The sequence below is a fragment of the Delphinus delphis genome, chromosome 15 (assembly GCF_949987515.2).
Source record: "Delphinus delphis chromosome 15, mDelDel1.2, whole genome shotgun sequence".
NCBI classification, from domain to species: Eukaryota; Metazoa; Chordata; class Mammalia; order Artiodactyla; family Delphinidae; genus Delphinus; species Delphinus delphis.
In genome coordinates, this window is record NC_082697.1 from 83,139,274 (window position 1) to 83,160,876 (window position 21,603).

General features: G+C 42.7%; 1 protein-coding gene across 4 annotated transcripts in view; it reads right to left on the reverse strand.

The window, feature by feature from the left end:
• EIF2AK1 (eukaryotic translation initiation factor 2 alpha kinase 1) overlaps nt 1-18,856 on the reverse strand; it is a 30,668-nt gene extending 11,812 nt beyond the window's left edge. Inside the window, exons 1-11 of one of the 4 annotated variants that reach the window (XM_060032480.1) lie at nt 18,683-18,856; nt 12,082-12,240; nt 8,773-8,906; nt 7,555-7,592; nt 6,704-6,803; nt 6,038-6,118; nt 5,037-5,136; nt 4,445-4,502; nt 3,792-4,119; nt 2,484-2,595; nt 1,467-1,586 (exon numbers count right to left, since the gene is read on the reverse strand). In XM_060032480.1, the coding sequence (XP_059888463.1) occupies nt 1,467-1,586; nt 2,484-2,595; nt 3,792-4,119; nt 4,445-4,502; nt 5,037-5,136; nt 6,038-6,118; nt 6,704-6,803; nt 7,555-7,592; nt 8,773-8,906; nt 12,082-12,240; nt 18,683-18,800 (1,348 nt within the window). In that variant the 5' untranslated portion in view covers nt 18,801-18,856. Of the gene's footprint in view, nt 1-1,466; nt 1,587-2,483; nt 2,596-3,791; nt 4,120-4,444; nt 4,506-5,036; nt 5,137-6,037; nt 6,119-6,703; nt 6,804-7,554; nt 7,593-8,772; nt 8,907-12,081; nt 12,241-18,682 lie in introns of all 4 variants that reach the window. The other 3 variants (XM_060032479.1, XM_060032482.1, XM_060032481.1) reach the window with 3 other exon arrangements.
• Nucleotides 18,857-21,603: the final 2,747 nt, after the last annotated feature.

Sequence of the window (21,603 nt, forward strand, 5' to 3'; positions counted from 1 at the left end):
GCGTTCAGTCCCTGGTAGGGGAACTTAAGATCCTGCAAATCTCATGGCACGGCCAGAAAGTAAATAAAAATTTTAAAAATAAAACAAAAACAATGGTTCCATTACAAGTACCTCTAGTATGACCCCCCCCCGCCCCCACCCCGCCCCTGAAGTGACCAACCTGTCTGGGAAGAAATGCAAGAAGGGCTTTCTGACTTTCCCAACTATTCAGAATAACTACCTTACTTTGGTCTGTCTTTGATTCGGTTTTCCTTTTAACTCACCTAACACATCCAAACGGTAGGCAACTGTTGGAGGACTCAGTAATTATACACAGACTCGCTCCAGTGATCACAGTTTCCACCCAGTGCTACATCCTTTGCAGACACTGCTTTAATCCTCACAATAACCCCATAAAATGGGGATGATCCACACTTTACAGGTGAGGATAGAGGCAAAACTGGTAACTGACTTGCCCAAAACCTTCTAGCTGTTGAGTACCAGAGCCATGACTCAAACCCAGGTGTGCCGCTCATGGGAGCTGGGAATGATTCACATAAAAAATGTGATTGATGTAAAGCTGGACACACAGGGCTGGAATGCTACAAAGATAAAACTTTTTATTTTAAAATATTTTTTAAAAGAAAAATATACATCCTGCTAGCAGTATGATCCATCTCTTGCCTTCACTGTTTTGACGGGTTTATCGTACTGGATGGTATAGATTAGAGTTCTCACCCCACACTTCGTTAAGGACTCACTTTCCCAACGTAAGCTTCAAGATTAACTGCACACGGGGCTGGAATGAACGATTCTCTTTCCACAAAGATGGGCACATAGCACTAGAATGTGCATGCAGCAGGCCAAGGATCCAGTTTTACTGGGCCCTAAAAATACCCCACGCACCACTTACCATGACTGAACTGAACGAAGTCTGGCAGGTTCTAATTTCATGGCAAACAGAGGGGCACTGAGGAGCTGCTGGAGAGAGACGTTATGTCTCCGTCTCCATGGGAAGCTAGTCTAAGATTCTGAGTAGGCCAACTGACCTGTGTTTTAGGCCAAATAAAGGGTTATAGTGTCACTAGGAGTGAACAGCAAATGATTAATGATTGATATTTAGTTGAGCCTTTACTTAAAATCAGGTCACTCGCATCCCCTATTTTGATCATCTACCGCAGTGAACTTCAACTTTGGCCGCACATTAGAATCAACAAGAGAACTTTCACCAAAAAATAACAAAGGCCAAGCCCTATCCAAGACCAATTATAGAAAAATTACTGGTGTGGTCCCAGACAACACCCTTTTTCTAAAAAGATTTCATTTTTAAAAACAGTCTTAGATTTCCAGAAAACCTGAGAAGACAGTTCCCACTTACCCCACACCCAGTTTCCCTGTCACCAACACCTTACATCAGTCTGGTACATGTCACAATGCACCGATCCCGATACAAGTCCACAGCCTATGCAGACGTCCCTGGTTTTTACCTAATGTCCTTTTTCTGTTCCAGGATTCCATCCAGGATACCACATTACACTGAGTTGTCATGCCTCTTGAGGGTCCTCTGGTCTGTGACAGTTTCTCAGACTTTTCCTGTTTATGATGACCTTGACAGTTTTGAGAAGTACTAGTCAGGTATTTTGGAGAATGTCCCTCAGCTGGGATTTGTCTATTTTTCTCATGATTAGACTGGGGTTATGGGTTTGGGGGAGGAAAAGCACAGAGATACCGTGCCCTTCTCACAGCCTCTTATCAAGGGCACATACTATCAACGTGAGTTATCGCTGTTGATGCTGACCTTGACTACTTGCTGAGGGGGCGTTTGTCACGTTTCTTCCACTGTAAAGTTACTTTTTTTTATTGACAACATCTTTTTAAAAGTTCCCCAGGTGATTTCTACGTGTAGTGTTAAGCTGAGAACCAGTGTTATTATAATACTCTACAAATATTAACCTAACAGAGTGCTTCTAGAGGCTATTGTATAACTGCAGGGGAGCGGGGGATGTGGATCTTGAGGGAGACAAACTTCTGACCACATGCCCTTCTATCAGGGTTTCTTTAAAGGTTTCTTTTTATAGAAATATCGCATTTTCAGTCTTTTCTTTTTTTCTTGGCCACACCGCACGGCATGCAGGATCTTAGTTCCCCGACTAGGGATCGAACCCGTGCCCCCTGCAGAGGAAGTGCAGAGTCTTAACCACTGGACTGCCAGGGAAGTCCCAAAGTATCACATTTTCAGTTTAAAAAAGTAAAACAAATATTTAAATTTTCCCTTAAAAATTTTTTAAAAGACTTTTCTACCTGAAATCATTATACTAAATTCTAGCATAGTACTCTTAAATATCAACAAACTATGTATCTATAACAGAAAATATTAACTTCCAAATACCTACTTATATTTTAAAAATGTGATTTTTCCCTCAATCTAAAGCACCTGCAGGCAGAAGGCGGCAGGCCTGTCTGTAGTTCCCAGCCCAGCCCTTGAACACCCACATGGTACTTACATGCGGATTCATCCATGCTCTCCCGGCCCTGCTGGTTCCTCTCTCTGATCCAGTCCCACAGCGAGAGCTCACACAGCTGCATCTGGATGTGAAGCATCAGGTGGTACTGCACCTAGGGGGCGACACACCACTGGCTCCCATCTGCACCATTTAGCGGACAAATGCTCCCTTGCCTAACCCTAGGCCAAGCACCAGGCTACGTGCTGTGGACAGAGACTACAGACACAAGCCTGCCCGAGAAGCCCGAAGTCTAGTGAAGGAGACAGAGGAATAAAGCAATACTTAACACAACGCGTCATGACCCAAGTGGGCAGAGGCAGGCCCGGCTGGGGTTAGGCAGGTATTAAATGGAAGAAGCTCTTGAACGTGACAGAGTCCGTGGGCCTGAAACTGTTTAGTCTGCTCTCGAGATAAACAGTTTTTAAAGCTGAAGATACAGCATCAGCCTGGCTGTATGGTATTCCGCTACTCTATGGATACCCCAGAGTGTGCACACACTTTATCTGGCTTCACATAACTAATAATTTGCCCAAGAAAAAAGTAAGCAAGAATTAAGCTCACTGCAGCCCATTCAGGAAATTTTCCCAAATGTGTTACAGAGCAATGAAATGATTCTGATGAAAAGTCCCTCAAACTCAACTCCTTTATATTCAGGGAAGCTACTCAAAGTGTTTTGTGTTTCATAAAAATACAGAACCTCATATTCCTGGACAGCCAGAATTAATGCTACCTGTGAGTGTACAGATGGTATATACAGTTTTGTGATCCCAACACGACAGGTTATGTGCAGACCCTGTTAACGTTCCAGTTTAAATACTAACACTCAGTAAGGGAGAGAACACCAGCACATCAGTGTAATCCTAATTACTGTAATTAGGACACTGAAAGCTGACCTGGTGATCCACCTATTCAGACAGCTATTCTGTGTTCTAATAACATGTTCTACAGTCACGTTCCAAAATACAGGAAATCTTTCTGCATAAATATATTTGGATAGCACGATGCTCACCAACCACAGAAACAGAACGTGTGTGCTGCTTCCTGCTCCGGGGTGTACCTATGAGATGCCCCAGTCAGGGAGGTCAGAAGAGGACCAGGAGTTGTTTACTAAGAGAAGGAGGGAGGACCAAATACCCGGGCCACGTGTCAGGAGGCAGCACGAGGGCAGAAGAGCAAGGGCAGAGACAGGGACGGGGAGCTGAGGAGGGAAGCTGCCTGCGGGGCAGGGCCGGCCGCGTCTAATCACCGTCCTCCACGCCGTTATTACAGGGAAACAGCAAATGCGCAGGTTCTGGGAAACTCATCTACCTCCGTCTGCCCCAACAAGCTTAAGTTTTCTTCAGAAGATTCCTCAGTGGATGCGAAATTCTCTTCCAGGTCTGAATTATGCCCAAGTGGCAGCCGATGCCCAACAATCGATCTGGAAGACTCGTCAGCCACACCTTTTCCTTGGGGCTCAAGGGACGGTTCAAATTCACCGGCATCTCTTGTGACTACACCGGCGCTGTAGTTCACCAATCTATTATTCTGATTTTCAACGCCAGATTCTCCCAAGGATTTTTCTTCTTCTGGGGTGAATTCGGCGAAGATAATGGATGGGCTGTTACTTTCATCACTTTTAACACCACACTGATCTCTGGAGGCCAAAAAAAAACAGTAAAGATAAAAACCAATGTAAAAAAAGATCCAGTGTACCTCAACTGTTCCTTCAGGCCTGTATGAAACTGACTGGTAAACTCCTGACAAAAGAGACAACCCATCTGTCCAGCAGCAGCATTTACTTAAAAATACTGAGAAATACCTGAGAGAAGGAAGAAAATAACTTAACATTTTTTAATGAAAATAAGCAAAAAGGAAGTCTAAAACACTCCTGAGCTCCTAGGTGTAAAAGGCAAAGGCGACCCAAGGCAGGTGACTGGAGGTAACGTCTAGGGCGTGAAAGGACACGGCAGCCCACGTACCTGGGGTCCTCCTGGTCAGAGATCACTTCCAGAGATGGCAACTGAATAGAAATTCTATCTGCTGAACAGAAACAAAAGGAAATCTTCAAGCAGCCCAGTTTTCTAATTTATAGTCAAAGGCAGAGCTAAAATACATAAGTAAGACCAAATGAGACAAGAAGTTAAAAATGTCACGACCTTCTGGCAAAATGCAAATACACCAAGCTTATTCAAATGACTGGCAGATTTTAGAAAAGACAAAAACAGAGCTGTTCAACTATGCGAGGGCTCATCGAACCTTCCGTACAGGACCTGACAGTAAATATTTCAGGTTTTGTGGGCCCTAGGGGACCCTGCTGCCACTACTCAACTATGCTTTCATAGTGCAAAAGCAGCCAAAGATAACACATGCGAACGAGCCTGTGTTCTAATAAACTTTACTGACACTGAATTTTGAATTTCATATAATCTTTACAAAATAATTCTTCTTTGATTTAACTCTTTAAAAAAAAAATTCTCAGCTTGTGGGGTGCACAAAAACAGACGAGGGCCTGATGTCACCCACGGGCTGAAATTTACCAACCCTTCAACTGTTTCATCTAAAACCGCTCACCTTGCCTTTGGGCCATGTGAACATGTTCTATCCAGGCAGTGTGATAGCCTACAATATTAGGATGCTGAAGACCAGCCAGCACCTTAACTTCCCGTAGCACCTGAAGAAGAAACATACTTAGAACTGGTTTTTACTGACAAATTTGTTAAATGTTCATGGTATTAAATAATACTTGTTCCCTCTGTACGAGGAATCTAGACTGTGTTAAAATAATGGGAATACTTTTGTGAGAAACAAATGCAGTTGTTGTTGTTGTTGTTGTTTTTTGCGGTACGCGGGCCTCTCATTGTTGTGGCCTCTCCCGTTGTGGAGCACAGGCTCCGGACGCGCAGGCTCAGTGGCCACGGCTCACGGGCCCAGCCGCTCCGCGGCATGTGGGATCTTCCTGGACCAGGGCACAAACCCGTGTCCCCTGCATCGGCAGGCGGACTCTCAATCACTGCGCCACCAGGCAAGCCCTGCAGTTGTTATAGCAACTAAATAACTGACATGCATACAGCACTTTACACTTTCCATGGCTCATATATAATCATTCCCTCATTTCATTCCTACAAGTAAGTCCAGACCTCCAAGGTAAATAAAACCATTCTTGTCACCACTATTTTCAAGGGCAGGAGACAGAAGTGGCTTAGAGGACTAGGTCGTTTGCCTGGGATCACACAGCATGTCAGGGAGAAGACTTGGACCTGAATTGAGCGCCTGTGTTTTTCATAAAAGGCTTGTTATATATTGTATATGAATAGTTTACTTAAAGAATTAATTTCCCCAGCAATGACCCTGAAATGTGGTCAACCTAAAGTGCCTATAAAAAATTTAAGTCAAATAAAAATTTAATCTTGATGTTTATTTTATGGTAACCCATTCCTAGTAAACTGCAGTCCATATCACCAAGTATTTCCCAAATACACACACACACACACACACACACACACACACACAAACTCTTTCAGAAGGACCTAAATACTCAATTATTCAAAATAAGTAAACGTTTTAAATCATACCTTCATGCAATCTGTTTTAGTTGCACCCTTAATCAGGATTTTTTTAATTGCATAGTACTGACCATCTAATTTATTCCTGACCTAAAAGTAGAGGAAAAGACAAAGTATATTGTACCATTAAATCCAACTGAATAAAGAAAGTTCTTTTAACCTGACCTTAGATAATCCAAAGTAGCCAAAGAGATAAAATTAAGCTAAAGACACACGTCCTGGGGAATTCCCTGGCGGTTCAGTGGTTTGGACTCCACGCTTTATGCATCCCCTTTACTATGTTCAGAGAAGTCAGCCGTAGTCAACTAGACTAATAGTTTTTCCAACTGTACTGAGAGTCCAACTCCTAGAATCTCTAGGTCTGAAGAATGGGAATGTTAGCAAAAAGGCTATGTGCAAAATACAGCAGCAAAACTTTTTCAAGTAATACATTTTTTAATAGAAATTAGCTACAGAACAAAACCTCAAAGTTTCCAGAATCCACCAAATCACCAACGTGGTTAGGAAAACATTAAAACCTGCCCACGTCCCTGTAAATGACAACTCTAAATAAAAAGTAAACATACGTGATTTCTAGGAATTTTCCTTTGAGCACGTTAAATAATAACGATGAAAACAACTTCGGCAAATACATTGTTTAGAGTAGGGGGTCAAAACAAATATGTGGAAAACCACCTTGTATACTCTTCCATATCCACCTTTTCCTAAGATGGCAAGCTCTTCAAATTCATTCAAGTAACGTGAAGTTTGTGCTTCAAAGCCTACTTCCCTTGATCTGAAAGTTAAACACAATCAATCAATCAATCCCCAAACATGAGAGAACCAAAATGTTCTAAGACAGACCATGTTCACTGTATTACTAGCCTAGCAAACCTCGTTTATCACTAAACTGTGATAATTTGGAAAGGATGAGCTAAAATGAAAGTTTTCATTCTCTATGAAGAAAACATTTGATAACAAGCGAATCAATAGCGTAATAGAGGTATCAAGGGGATCATTAATTTTAAGTATTTTGCCAGTAATCAGTATTCCAATTAGAAATTATTGTTTTAATAATTATTAAGTTAATATTATTATTTATTATTATTGTTTTAACAGGAATCCTAAGGACGACTAACAGGCAGGAGTTAAGTAGCTAAGCTCAGTGATAAGTTTACTTAAATTTCTTAATGATTCAGACCAGTTACAGATTTTAAACGAGCATTTCCTACATACAGCCGAAATTCAGTGGTGTTCCCCTGACAGGGACTGGATGTCAGTGCTCTGAATTAAGAGTGGGGCTTATGGAATCCACATGGAATTGCGGGGGAAGGGTAGTCAAAGAGAGAATGAGAAATCTTACAAAATTTTTAGCAAATCTTAAAAAGTTTTTAATCTTACAATGTTTTTAATTTTCATAAACTACCCTAACTACGTTATTTTTAATCCCACTAGTAATTTCTGATTAATTCAGGATGAATTCTTAATCCCGATTTCTTTTGGATCAGTTTACTCCTTGCATAGTCAAGAAAGTATTCAACACATACCTTATCTTCTGGATATGAGAATTATCCTCACAAGGACCCTAAAATCAAAAAGTTAATTTTAAAAAACATTTTGAAAATTTCATGGAATAAGGAATCTATCAAAATCCAATGTTAGATTAGTATAAATGCTCAAACTAATATTTAAAAAAAAACCACACCCACCCAATGGCTTTTTCAATATTACTTAAGAGTTTGCAATTGAAGACATTTTTCTCTTAACTAAAAGATCACCTGTGAAAAAGCTATATTCTTGCCATCCAAGGACAAAGCTGAGATTCACCAAGGAGCGCCACCGGCAAACAACGCCAGCTTCCCCTTCACATAAAAGCAGAAACTGACCACTGCTCCCGTGTCACCGTTCCAAGCCCCCAGCACCTTGTGCCTATATGACTGCACGTGTCTCCCTGCTTCTGCCCTCAGTCCCCTCCTCTGTGTATTCTCAACACAGCAGCTGGGGAGAACCCGTTAAAGTCAGATTATGTCACTCCCATGCTCAGAACCCTGCAACACTTCTCATTTTACTGAGTGAAAACCAAAGACATTAAAACGTCTCCAGATCCATCTCCATCTGCCCCTCGGCCCTGCCTCTCCCCCCTTGCTTACTCCACCTCTGCCACGGGCTGCCTGTCAGCCTCACAAACAAGCCAGCACACAGCTGCTCCTCTGCCTGGAATGCTTTCCCTCCGTGTGATTCATTCCTCAACCTCAGCTCCTTGCTCCTGTCTCAGCGAGGTCCTACCTGCCACGCTACACGGCCCCTCCCAACATTTTCTAATGCCCTTCACTGCTTTATGTTTCTCCTTAACACTTACCACCACCTAACACCCCATGTATTTTTCTTGTTCTCCTGTTTACTGCCCGCTTGTCAGAACATCGGCTCCCTGAGGGCAGGGACTTTTTTTTTTTAATACAGCAGGTTCTTATTAGTTATCTATTTTATACCTATTAGTGTAGATATGTCAATCCCCATCTCCCAATTCATCCCACCACCACCCCCGCCCCAGGGCAGGGACTTTTATTTTGCTCACTGCCTGGACCCCAGCTCCTACAAGAGAGCCTAACACATAGCAGCCATTCGATAAACATCTGTTGAATAAACAGATGTTATAATGTTGAATAAACCTACGTTATAATCAGGATTTCAGAATGCTTTAAAATGCAGTTCTCTTGAAATGAAAATGTTTTTATCACACTCCAAGTACATTTCTTAGTGCTTACCTGACGAACTCTCTCCTTAGCTGACCTCATTAAGTGCATAATAGCTCTGCTGTGATGTAGCCGCAAGGAGCTAAACTCACCACTACACGCGAAGGATGACAGCAGCCCCATTTTGATAAAGGTCTGACAAAGTACTATAAGAAAATATAGAAGACAATTATTAGAAAGGCCATCAATGAGATGGCAATTTTCAAGAAAACACAGAAAATAAAGAGTCATAATAATAGCCTCTATAAGAAAAAAGTTATGTTTACGTACACATTACAGCTTGGGGACTGATTCTCTGAAGAGATGGAATGATTGGTTACACTCGTTGATCAGGGGCTCATCTGTTATTTCTTACCTGACACTCTACATTCTACAGTCATTTGTTTACCGTGCTTGGTCAGTCAGTAAAGTACTAAGTTCTGTTTTTAAAAAAGGCAAGGAAAAAAAAAAAAAGGAGGGGGAGGGGTAGAACATACAAATAAATAAAAATTTAAAAGGCAGGAGTGGAAACAAATGATTAGAACTGACAACAAAAGTGAATACGAACCGTTGTTTTCAATTATGGAATATCCTTAACCAACACACAAAGAGCACATCTGAGATGTGTGTATAGACCAAATACCCGGGGGGAAGTCAAGTCTCGAGTCACAAGACGAGGCTGCTCAGAAAAAGAAGTTTCTACAGAAGTGCTTGGTTTTTATTTGTTCAAGGAATACAGGTACTATAGAGAAAATTCTATGTGAAAAACTCTCCATTTAGATTGTCAACTAACTAAACCACATCAAAAACATTTACTTAAATATCCTTTATTTTGAACACCATGACACGAAGGAAGAAAGGAAACCAAAATTCAGTCAGAAGAGGGAAACAGTAAGTAAAAGGTAATAATGATATTAACACTCTCATTTCTCTTTAAAAAATAATCAACTTTGTATTAAAGTTCAGGCTTTAAAAGGGCTGTATATAAGGAATTTTAAAACATCTTAAACCCAGCAAGATTCACAGCTTTGCTTTAATCAGGAGTGAGAGTACTATATTAAAAGCATTATAGGACTTCCCTGGTGGCGCAGTGGTTAAGAATCCGCCTGCCAATGCAGGGGACATGGGTTCAATCCCTGGTCCAGGAAGATCCCACATGCCACGGAGCAACTAAGCCCGTGAGCCGCAGCTACTGAAGCCTAGAGCTTGTGCTCTGCAACAAGAGAAGCCAGTGCAGTGAGAAGCCCGCGCACCGCAACGAAGAGTAGACCCTACTCGCCGCAACTAGAGAAAGCCCACGTGCAGCAACAAAGACACAACGCAGCCAAAAATAAATAAATAAATTTATAAAAAAAAAAAAAAAGCATTATAATCTTCTCTATACCAGAAAATAATCCCCGGGTTTGGAACCTACAGAACACCCCCTTTTGTACGACCCACCCCCCCAACACATATTCAAGAAAATAAGTATATACTGGACAAATAACATTTTTTACCATTTCTTATGTCCCATGAAGCTTATCAAAATAATTACCTTTAACTAAAAACATTATGTTCTTCTAAGATCACATAAAAGTATCTGTAAATTTAAGGCTTTCTAACACCAAACAAGACTTGGGAAGACTTTTGGGAGAAAAGACACTTAGAATCTGTGGTGTGGGCTCCTCAAGAGTTCAATCTATGAAGCTGAACCAGAAATGCCATAATCTGTGATTCTACTCATTTCTGTGCTTGGTCCTCAGACAAGTAACCTATGGCAGGAATAAACATTTTCAACCACTGTGATTATTTTGATCGTTGTCTTGGGCTACTACTGACACACAGCTCCACAGTTATAAAACTCTTATAATCTTCTGAGTGATAGGGGTATTAGGAGCATCTTTTGTCTTAGTATTTGGTCTCTGACCTCAGTTCCTGACATAAGAGCTTCTCAGAGCCTTGGAGTCTCCAGTGATGAGTCTTTGTATGCTAATGAGATGACTGGTGGCTGGAGCCCCTAGGTCACTTCAGGATGGGGGCTGGTCCCCAGGAAGACCAAGCCTTGATTAGAAGCTGAGAACTTTCCACTTCACACCCCCATCTTCCAGGGAGGGGAGAAGGGCTGGAGACTGAGTTAATAATCAAGCATAGCAACGTGATGAAGCCTCAATAAAAAGTCCCTAAAGTACAGGGTGGGTGAACACATCCACCTGCCAGGAGGGTGGGGAACCCAAACTCCGTGGGGACCCTCAGGACCTCACCCTGTGTGCCTCTGTATCCTTTATCATATCCTTTATTATAATAAACTGGTAAGCATAAGGAAGTGTCTCGGGCTTCCCTGGTGGCGCAGTGGTTGAGAATCCGCCTGCCAATGCAGGGGACACGGGTTCGAGCCCTGGTCCGGGAAGATCCCACATGTCGCGGAGCAACTAAGCCCGTGCACCACAGCTACTGAGCCTGCGCTCTAGAGCCCGCAAGCCGCAACTACTGAAGCCCGCATGCCTACAGCTTGTGCTCCACAACAAGAGAAGCCACTGTAATGAGAAGCCCGCACACCGCAATGAAGAGTCGCCCCGGCTCGCCACAACTAGAGAAAGTCAACGCGCAGCAACGAGGACCCAACACAGCCAAAATAAATAAATAAATTTATTTTTTTTAAAAAGTAAGTGTCTGCCTGAGTACTGTGAGCTGTTATAGCAAATTATCAAACCTGAGGAGGGGCACTGGGAACCCCCAATTTGGAGCCAAGTCAGACACAAGTGTGGGTAACCTGAGAACCTAGGGACCTCCTACTTTCGACTGGCATCTGAAATGAGGACAGTCTTGTAGGACTGAGCCCTTAACCTGCCAGATCTGACACCAACTCCAGGGAGACAGTGTCGGAAGTGAATTGTAAGACACCCAGCTGGTGTCAGAAGAACTGGTCCGGGTGGGAGGAAAGCCCCACACGTTTGGTGTCGGAAGTATTCAACGTGTAGAGGAAAACAGTTTCCTTCAACGACACAAAACACAACCGTTCAGGGCTCTGGGCAAAAACAAGTTCCGAATCAATACCTGGGATTTTCATGTACCTGTTCACCAACTAAACCGTGACAGGTCTTCGAAAATTGCATGAATTATCACTTATAAATCAAAAAGAACTACCTTTTAAATACACACAATTTTGTGGTGATTAATCTTTTGCAGGGTCCCCAGGGATGATATTCATAAGGAATCACCCAAAGGAAAACATAAAATAAATTTACAGGATGTACTACTAAGGCTTATTTCAAATTTTTATACACCAGCTGCTTCTCTGACAGCGTTAAACAACAGAGTAATTTTACAAGTTTTATTTAGCAAGGTTAATTTATTCTTACTAACATTTAAACACCTGTCTTGAATGAAGCAGGTTTGGTTCGTGCACATGGCTCAAGTGTTCCAGCAGAGAAACCAGCAACAGCTGGTTTGCAACTGCAAAAGGGAAGGTTGGCTGCTGTAGGGGTCCTTTCAGCACCTGGAGTTCTGCGGGAACATCAGATTCTGCAAATTAAAAAACGAAAAAAATTTTAAGAAATGGTAAACATAGCTCGTAATGACAAAACAGCATATTCTAATTAGGAAAACACACTATTTAAATTCAAGGAAATAAAAAGCAAAACAGTAGTTACGGTGAGTGGGGTTAATCAAGACAGACATTCTGGAATTGAGTTTTGAGTTGAATTCTGGAAGGACTAGCAGAGAGATGCCAGTTCGGGAAGGGAGGAAGTGCTGGTTAGGGATGATGTGTACAAAGGTAGAAACAAATAAATATTCCAGCAAACAAGCAAGCAAGCAGGAACAGGATGGCTTCCTTCCTTCGAGAAGCAGAGAGAAAGAAGTTTGGCAGCAAAGAAAGGGAAAGGGAGGAAGAACGGAATCTACTCTGAGCTACACACTATGGACCAGGTGTTTTATATGCACAATCTCATCGAATCCTCCCGAAACGCCCTATGTTACCATTCCCATTTTACAGATGCAGACACTGATCTCATTGAGAGGTTAAGGAACAGGTTAGCAGGCAGATCAGACTGACTCCCAAGTCCATCCTCTTTCCACTGAACAAGACCAAGCGGACAGCTGAGTTGGCACTTAAAGCTGACAGTCATTAAGTTCTCACGCACTGTTTAATACGTTATTTAACAGGCCAAAAACACAATGCAGGAAACATGTTTGAGGAAACTGTTCTGGACCCGTGATAGGTAGCCTGGAAGGAGACATGCAAGAGTCAACAAGAAGGGGCTTCCCTGGTGGCACAGTGGTTAAGAATCAGCCTGCCAATGCAGAGCACACAGGTTTGATCCCCGGTCTGGGAAGATCCCACACGCCGCGGAGCAACTAAGTCCGTGCGCCACAACTACTGAGCCTGCGCTCTGGAGCCCGTGAGCCACAACTACTGAGCCTGTGCTCTAGAGCCCGCGCACCTAGAGCCCGTGCTCCGCAACAAGGGAAGCCACAGCAATGAGAAGCCCGCGCACGGCAACGAAGAGTAGCCCCCGCTCGCCGCCAACTAGAGAAAGCCTGCGCGCAGCAATGAAGACCCAACACAGCCAAAAATGAACTTAAAAAATAAAATAAAATAAATTTTTTAAAAAAAGAGTCAACAAGAAGTCAGGGTGAGCCTATAAAGCAGGTAAGTGACAGAAACGTGGAGGAAAGGACAGGTCCCAGAGATACCAAGAAAGAAATGGACGGGTCAGGATTTGAAACACTAGGAATGAGAGGAAGGAGAGGTTAACAAGAGTGAAAACTGGTAAGAGGGGCTGTTGGAGGAAAGATGAGCTCAAACTCAGGAGCCGCTGACCCAGCTGGAAATGCCCTGTGGAGACAGAGCCCAGGTATCCTACACCTTCTCAAATCAGTCCCGGTCCAAACATTTTATTCCACGCTTCTCTATCAACTACTAAAAGGTCCTGGAAGAGAGGTTTTGAAATCGAGACTTCATTCACCAATTCACCTCTCCGACCTGTAGGTGGCCCCAAAAAGACCTGCAATGAATGGAGATGTGCTATTCATTTTAAATGAATACTTATTGCCTGAATATGAGAAAGAAAAAGAATGGAAAATGTGGCCATGTAAAAACTTCTCTATGTAAAGACATCTTAAAGTTAAAATATGAATCACAAAATCAGATACAGTACAGATACCTTCACTGTACATGACAAGAAAAAGGGAATAAAATTTATATAGCACTCTTACAAGCTAGTAAGAAAATGAAGCACAATTAAAATTCAAATAGGCTTAACAAAACTAGTGGGTAATGACATACATAGTAAAATAACCACAGTACAAGAGTTTGCCATCAGACTGGTAACTATTTAAAGCCTGGAATCCTTGGTATTGTTAAGGGCACAGAAAACTAGATACTTTCAAACACAAGGGGGTGTTTGCAACCTTTGACAATACACTGTAGAATTTCACGTGTGCAAAACTTTACTTTTGGAAACGTAAACCAAGGAAATAATTAAACAAAGCATAACAAATATATATGTACAAGGTGTTCAGGATAACAAAGTATTAAAAATTTGTTAAACAAGTTATACACATATAATAGAATACTATGTAGCTGTTATAAATGATGGTGTATAGAAAGATAATCATAAATAATCCTGTATCGAGTCAAAGAAGCAGGCCATAGACAGTAACACTAATGAAGCTGAGGGAGATAGTTTCATACAAACCAATGCAACTTTTCTGGTTATCATTTTAGCAAAACATATCAAAACTGTTTTTAATATTTTTCTTTGACCCAACAAATCCTACTTCTGTGGGTCTATTCTAAAGAAATAATCAGATATTAACAAAGATTTATGTATACACATGTCAAACCCATCATTATTTCTAATGGTAAAAAAAAAGATAAATCTGTTTTCCACCAATACAGCGAAGACTAAATAAATGATAGTACAGAATGTGATGGTCTTAAAATAACGTTCTTAAAGACTAATTTGTCACAAGAAAATGCTAATAAAAGTTCACATTTAAAAAGCAACATAAGGTAATTCCCTGGTGGTCCAGTGGTTAGGACTCTGAGCTTTCACTACCGGGGCCTGGGTTCAACCCCTGGTCGGGGAACTAAGATCCCACAAGCCGCAAGGCATGGCCAAAAAATAAAAATAAAAAATAAAAAGCAACATAAAATTTTTACGATCACGATTTTAAAATATATTTATTCTATATCTATATAAATGTACACACACAAAAAAAGAATGGAAACATCAAAACAGACAGAAATCTCTGCCCCCTGTGTTTTCAATGAAAGAGGCTACAAAAAGAGTGAAATTACAGTGAGCAGCTGTTTTATAGTCTGCCTGTTTGATCCTTCATATCTAGGCATCTACCTGGCATACAGCAACTCTCAGGAAATATTTGCAAATGAATACACCAAATTATTAGCAGTGAGTTCTCCTCAGAGATGTGAATATATATACACTTTCCCCCTCTTCTTCCTTTATGCCTTTAAATTTTGCACATGACTTCTCTAAATTTTTATCTTATCTGGACGACGAAATCAGACAGAAATCTTGAATCCATTCAGAATACCTTTCTTTGACAAACAGTTTTAAATGCAAAATTCACCCAAAAAATTGTCTCTAGCTAAGTCAAAATGTAATGTTTGTATATTTAAATGACAAACAGTAATCTCTGGGCGATGAGATTATGGTTTTTCTAATTTTCTTCTTCATGCTTTTCCACATTTTTAACAGACTCTGTAATGTGAAAGAAAATTTTAAGTACTGAATTGTCAACAGTGCTGAGATTTTTTTGGGAGGGTTTTCTGCTTCTACACTTTCCTTTTTTTTTTTTTTTTTTTGCGGTACGCGGGCCTCTCACTGTTGTGGCCTCTCCCGTTGCGGAGCACAGGCTCCGGACACGCAGGCTCAGCGGCCATGGCTCACGGGCCCAGCCTCTCCGCGGCACGTGGGATCTTCCCGGGCCGGGGCACGAACCCGTGTCCCCTGCATCGGCAGGCGGACTCTCAACCACTGCGCCACCAGGGAAGCCCTACACTTTCCTATTTTTATACTCTCCTATTTTCTACAATGAGAAAATCTACTTTTTAATAAAAAACAAAAAAGAATGGTTGCTCAGTGGAGTCAACTGAACCTAATAAATCATGAAAATGACAACTTTAAAAAGACCAATGGACAGACACCCAAATGCAGGAAGGAGTAAAACTGAAAGGAAAGGAAGGCTGAGGCTAAAAGCTTCCCATTTCACAGTTCTGGTCAAGAGAAAAGGAAGAGGTTAAGTGGCTAAAAGGAAAGGTGAGGTCAAGTTGTCTTCTTAAAGAGTAGGAAATGGTATCTAAACCCGATGTGCATTAGAGTTCTAGAATTCTGCCAAGAAGCAGGGGAGTAAAACAAACAGGAAAGGGATGAACTGATTCAACCTCCTGAGGAAAGTATGATCCAAATGGTCCATTATTAAATTAAAGAACCTGTAGAATTAATCTGAGGTAAAAACATTTGTGTCAGATGAAAGAAGGAAAATGAATGAGTCTGACAATGGGCTTACTGTCGTCCCTCCTTCTAACACTGTGCTGTTCCACAGGAAAAAAAAAACATGCAGAAACTCTGATCAAAGGCTGATGTTGGCTCCAGGAGACTCCCTACAGGATGAATTGCTAAAGAACACAGGTGTTACTTACATCTAGGTGGCAACTCTTCTGACACTACTACCATTGGCGGGCAGAGTGACCTCCTCACATCAATACAGACCACGGTCGAGAAATCATCTACCTACTGTTTGAAGTCTAGAAATGAAACTACATTTCTCACAGACCTAACTTTTCATATAAAAAGATAAAGTATGTCTGGACACTCTGGGCTTCTTTGGAAGAAAAGGCAATACGTAAATGCAGCAGTATTATTAGTAACCAAATGAGGAGGAAATTTTTAGAAGCTTATCGACGATCACTCCCTTCAAGAATAATCTTCGGTTTGCAGAAAACCTTATCACAATGTTACAGAACAGACAGACTTGCCTGTTTACCGCTGGGACTTCTATGACATAATGCTTTACGCATCATTGAGCTGCTATAATATGACACGTGGAAAAAATCAGTTTGCCCATTAAAAAGTAGTTAGCTTACAACTGTCCTGTGCTAAGGGCCTACTTAAATCACCCTCAGAGTCTGTTGTTCTCTTTAAGATCAAGAATTGTAGGTAGTAATAAGGATGAAAATCAAAGAATTTAAGGAATAAATTAAGACCTTTTCGACTCGGCTTGCACCTTTAAATCCCTAAAACATGTTAATATTTGTTTCATCCTTCAACTTAACGTGTATTCTCTGTAATCATTCTATTCGAACTACCACATAGTAAAAACCTCCTTGAATCAATGTATTCATTTTTTATGGCACAATTTTATTTTAAAAGTGGCCATACAGGGACTTCCCTGGTGGTCCAGTGGTAAAGAATCCACCTTACAATGCAAGGGACGTGGGTTCGATCCTCGGACAGGGAACTAAGATCCCACGTGCCGCAGGGTAACTAAGCCCGCGCGCCTCAACTAGAGCCCACTGAACCCTGGAGCCTGTTACAACTGGAGAGAAAAAACCCACACGCCACAACTAGAGAGAAGCCCACGTGCCGCAACAAGAAGATCCCACATGCCGCAACTAAGACCCGACGCACCCAAAAAAATAATTAATTAATTAATTACAAGTCCATACACACTACTATATATAAAATAGGTAAACAACAAGGACCTACTGTATAGCACAGGGAACTATACTCAACATCTTGTAATAACCTATAATAGAAAAGAAACTGAAAAAGAATATATATGCATATGTATAACTGAACCACTTTGCTATACACCTGAAACTAACACAACATTGTAAATTAACTATAATTCAATTTTTTTAAAGTGTTCATCCACTAAGCAAAAAAAAAAACGACCACATTCTGAGAACTTGGGATATTTGTTGCTACTGGGTTACAGAATATCGAGACCTATACTACCACCATCAATATATTTACTTTTTAAATACATGCTTTCCCCACTCCCCTATTTTTAGTTGTCCAATATCTAAACTGAGCAGACGTTACATACCAGACTCTCTCGATTTTGGCCCCTATTTAATCTTAGTTCTGCTCATAATTATATGCTGTAATGCTCACTCCCAATCCTTATGTTGATGTCTGCAAGGGCTTAGCCAACTACAAATGTTACAGGGTAGACTGTCCACATGAAACCTCCCTCCCTTCTGATACCAACTGCAAGTCTGCAAAAGTTCTCCAAATCACGCTCATGTTCAATTAAAAAAAAATTTTCTTTTTGCCAAAACAACTGGTTGCAGCTAAAGAGCCAATTGCACTTTCATTAAAACATTAGATACTCTGAACTGGTTAGACTCAATGCTGTAAGTACCTCTCGCTTTATGAATAACTTGACTGACTTTGCCGACTTAGCCCTATCTCCTAGAAACCAAAAGCCTCAAGAAAACTCGGGCGTTTTTTTTTTAACCGAAGAGGATGATGTCCATACTGCCTCACTATGAGAACTGTTTAGCTACGCGATTAGTGAAGCAAAAGACAAGAGAAGCCACAAATTAGAACTCTTAACCCAAACTGTTCAGCGCATAGGGTCTGCAGAGTTCCATTCCAGTAGTTTACAAAGTTCAAGCTCATCGCCCGACAACACCCCGGGGCTCAGATGCTGGAAAACAGTCCAGCACGTCCGCAGCCCCGAGTCCACAGAGGAAATACAGAAATGTAAACGATCGACCGAGCTGCAGACACCTGTTTCAACACGAGTTCACCTAACCCAGACGGCCCGCCCGCCGCCCCCATACGGCACCGCTGGGTCTCAGTTCAAGCCCGGATCCAGACGAATTTGTCCAGGTCCTGGGCCGAACCTCGCAGCTACCTGCCCGCCCCGGGAATGAAGGTGGACGGGGGCGGGGAGGGCCGCCGCCGCCGCATTCCGGGTCCCTCACCATCATACTTGGGGTCCGAGCCCTCGGCCGGGAAGTCGATGGCAGGTGGCGCAGGCACAGCCCCTGCCGCGTCGCCCTCCGCCTCGCGCTCTCGGGCCCCCAAGATACCCCCCAGCATCGCCCGCCGCGCGCGGGCTGCAAGCTAGCCCTCCCGCCACCCAAGCGCCGCCTCCCTGTTTACTCCCAGCGGCCACCACCGGATCCGGAAGTAGCCCCTCGGAAGGCGGAAGACCTGCCCGCCCCCGGGCGCTTGAGGGGGCGGGCCCTGCCGCATGCCACCGCCCCGCCCCTTCCCCTTCGAGGAGGGTGGCTGGTCCGGTGCTGGCGCACGCCAGGTGCTGGCGCGTGGTGAGCTGCTCTGAGGGCGGCGGCTGGCGCGGCGTTGCGGGAGGAATTGGGTGGCCCCCACGTGGGGTCAACCCCGGCCTTTGCTCCCTGCGGTTCAGCCCCACTATCCTCGAGACCTGAACACCCGACGAGTCAGCGCTCTCATTTCTCACGCCAAGACTCGGGTGCTAGTGTAAGAATCGGATGTCTGCAGGGACGCTGATCCAAATGTTTACTTTTTGCGGATACACTGGTGACTGTTCATTTGTCATTTATTTTTTTAAAAAAATCAAAAGCATCTGCAAGACTCGTCTCAAGGAGAACTGAACGTATTTTGGTGAACCGTTAGGCCACAGCAAAACGGGAAATGCCAAATAGATTCCAGAGTGAATGAGCCTAATAAAAATTCCACTGGTTTTGAGACGACTTTCACAAACCTGAGACAGGCTTTCCAAGTGATCCCATGGCCACACTGGACCAACGGTGGTTTGAAGCCATTGGCTGCAAAAATCCTCTTTGCCCTCTGGCGATGTCTCTGAAGACTTGGTCGCTGACACAATGCTATTGGAAGCTGATTCTTAGATAGCAGATCAAATAACATAGCTGGAATAAAAAGCGTTTGAGGGAGTTCCCTGGCGGTCCAGTGGTTAGGACTTGGCGCTTTCACTGCCCTGGCCTAAATTCCATCCCTGGTTGGGAAACTAAGCTCCCGCAAGCAACGTGGCTCGGCCAAAAAAAAAAAAAGAAAAGCTTTTCAGATTTGGGGCCTCAACCCCAGTGCGATGTGAAAAACGGTATTGTTTAAGAATTTTATTTGAACTTCCCTGGTGGCACAGTGGTTGAGAGTCTGCCTGCCAATGCAGGGGACACGGGTTCGAGCCCTGGTCTGGGAGGATCCCCCATGCTGCGGAGCATCTAAGCCTATGTGCCACAACTACTGAGCCTGCACTCTAGAGCCCGCAAGCCACAACTACTGAGCCCATGTGCCACAACTACTGAAGCCCGTGCACCTAGAGCTCGTGCTCCACAACAAGAGAGGCCACTGCAATGAAAAGCCCGTGCACCACAGCGAGGAGTGGCCCCTGCTCGCCGCAACTAGAGAAAGCCCGCGCGCAGCAACGAAGACCCAACGCACCCAAAAATAAATGAATAAATATTTTTTTAAAGAATTTTATTTGATGGGACTCTCCTGGTGGTGCAGTGGTTAAAAGTCCACCTGCCAATGCAGGGGACATGGGTTCGAGCCCTGGTCTGGGAAGATCCCACATGCCACAGAACAACTAAACCCGTGCGCCACGACTACTGAGCCCAAGTGCCACAACTGCTGAAGCTGGCGTGCCTAGAGGCCGTGCTCCACAACAGGAGAAGCCACCACAATGAGAAGCCCGCGCACCGCAACGAAGACCTAACACAGCCAAAAATTAATTAATTAATTAATTATTTTAAAAAGAATGAGCAAAAAGATTTAGCTTAAAAAGCTATTAATTGCAACACTAATTATAATACCCAAAACAGGCAATATAACTGGTTAAATAAATTACAAATATCAATACAATGGCACACTTTGCAACCATTAAAAATATTGGTATGCATTATCTGGTTCTCACCACTTTTCCACCACCACCAGAATGGAGAAAAAAAAAAACCAAACAAACTCATTCTGGTCAGAATAGAATGAAAGAAATCTTTCTAGAAGATGACCTGCAATTTATAGTTAAAAGCTTTAAATAAGCATACCCTTCCACCTATATATATAGGTGTATATCCAAAGGAAATAGAGTGGTGAAAAAAGATAAATACAAGAATGTCCATCAAAGTGTAATTTATAATTTAAAAAGCACTGAAATAATCCAAATTCCAAATAGAAGAGCAGTTAGGGTACATCCCTGCAATGAAACCACATGTAGGCAAAAATTGGAAGAAAAAAAGCACGTTCCTCTCTTGGCTTCCATAATATCACACAATTTTAGTTTTTCTCTATTTTACTGGCCCTTCATCTCAGTATCCCCTTCTGGATCCTCCTTCTCCAAATGTGTAATTCTGTAGGGCTCTTGTCATGTCACTCCAAATTCTGTCAGGAGATAACCACGTGCCCCGCTATCACTTTACATACCATCTATAACCTGACAACTCCCAAATGTATCTCTGCAACACAGACTTGTTCTCTTGGATGGCTTAAAAGCATCTCAAATTTGTCTGAACGTGAACTCTTGATATTCCTCCTAAAACTTCTTTTCTACTACCCTTCTCCATCCATTTAAATTAGCACACAATCTACCCACTTGTCCAAGCCTGAAACCTGAGAGTCAACTTTTATTCCATATCCAGAATATATCCAGGCTGCCTACAAATTAATAAAAAAATAAATAGGGCTTCCCTGGTGGCGCAGTGGTTGGGAGTCCGCCTGCCGATGCAGGGGACATGGGTTCGTGCCCCGGCTCGGGAGGATCCCACATGCCGCGGAGCGGCTGGGCCCATGAGCCATGGCCGCTGAGCCTGCGCGTCTGGAGCCTGTGCTCCGCAACGGGAGAGGCCACAACAGTGAGAGGTCCGCGTAACGCAAAAAAAAATTAAATAAATAAATAAATAAAATA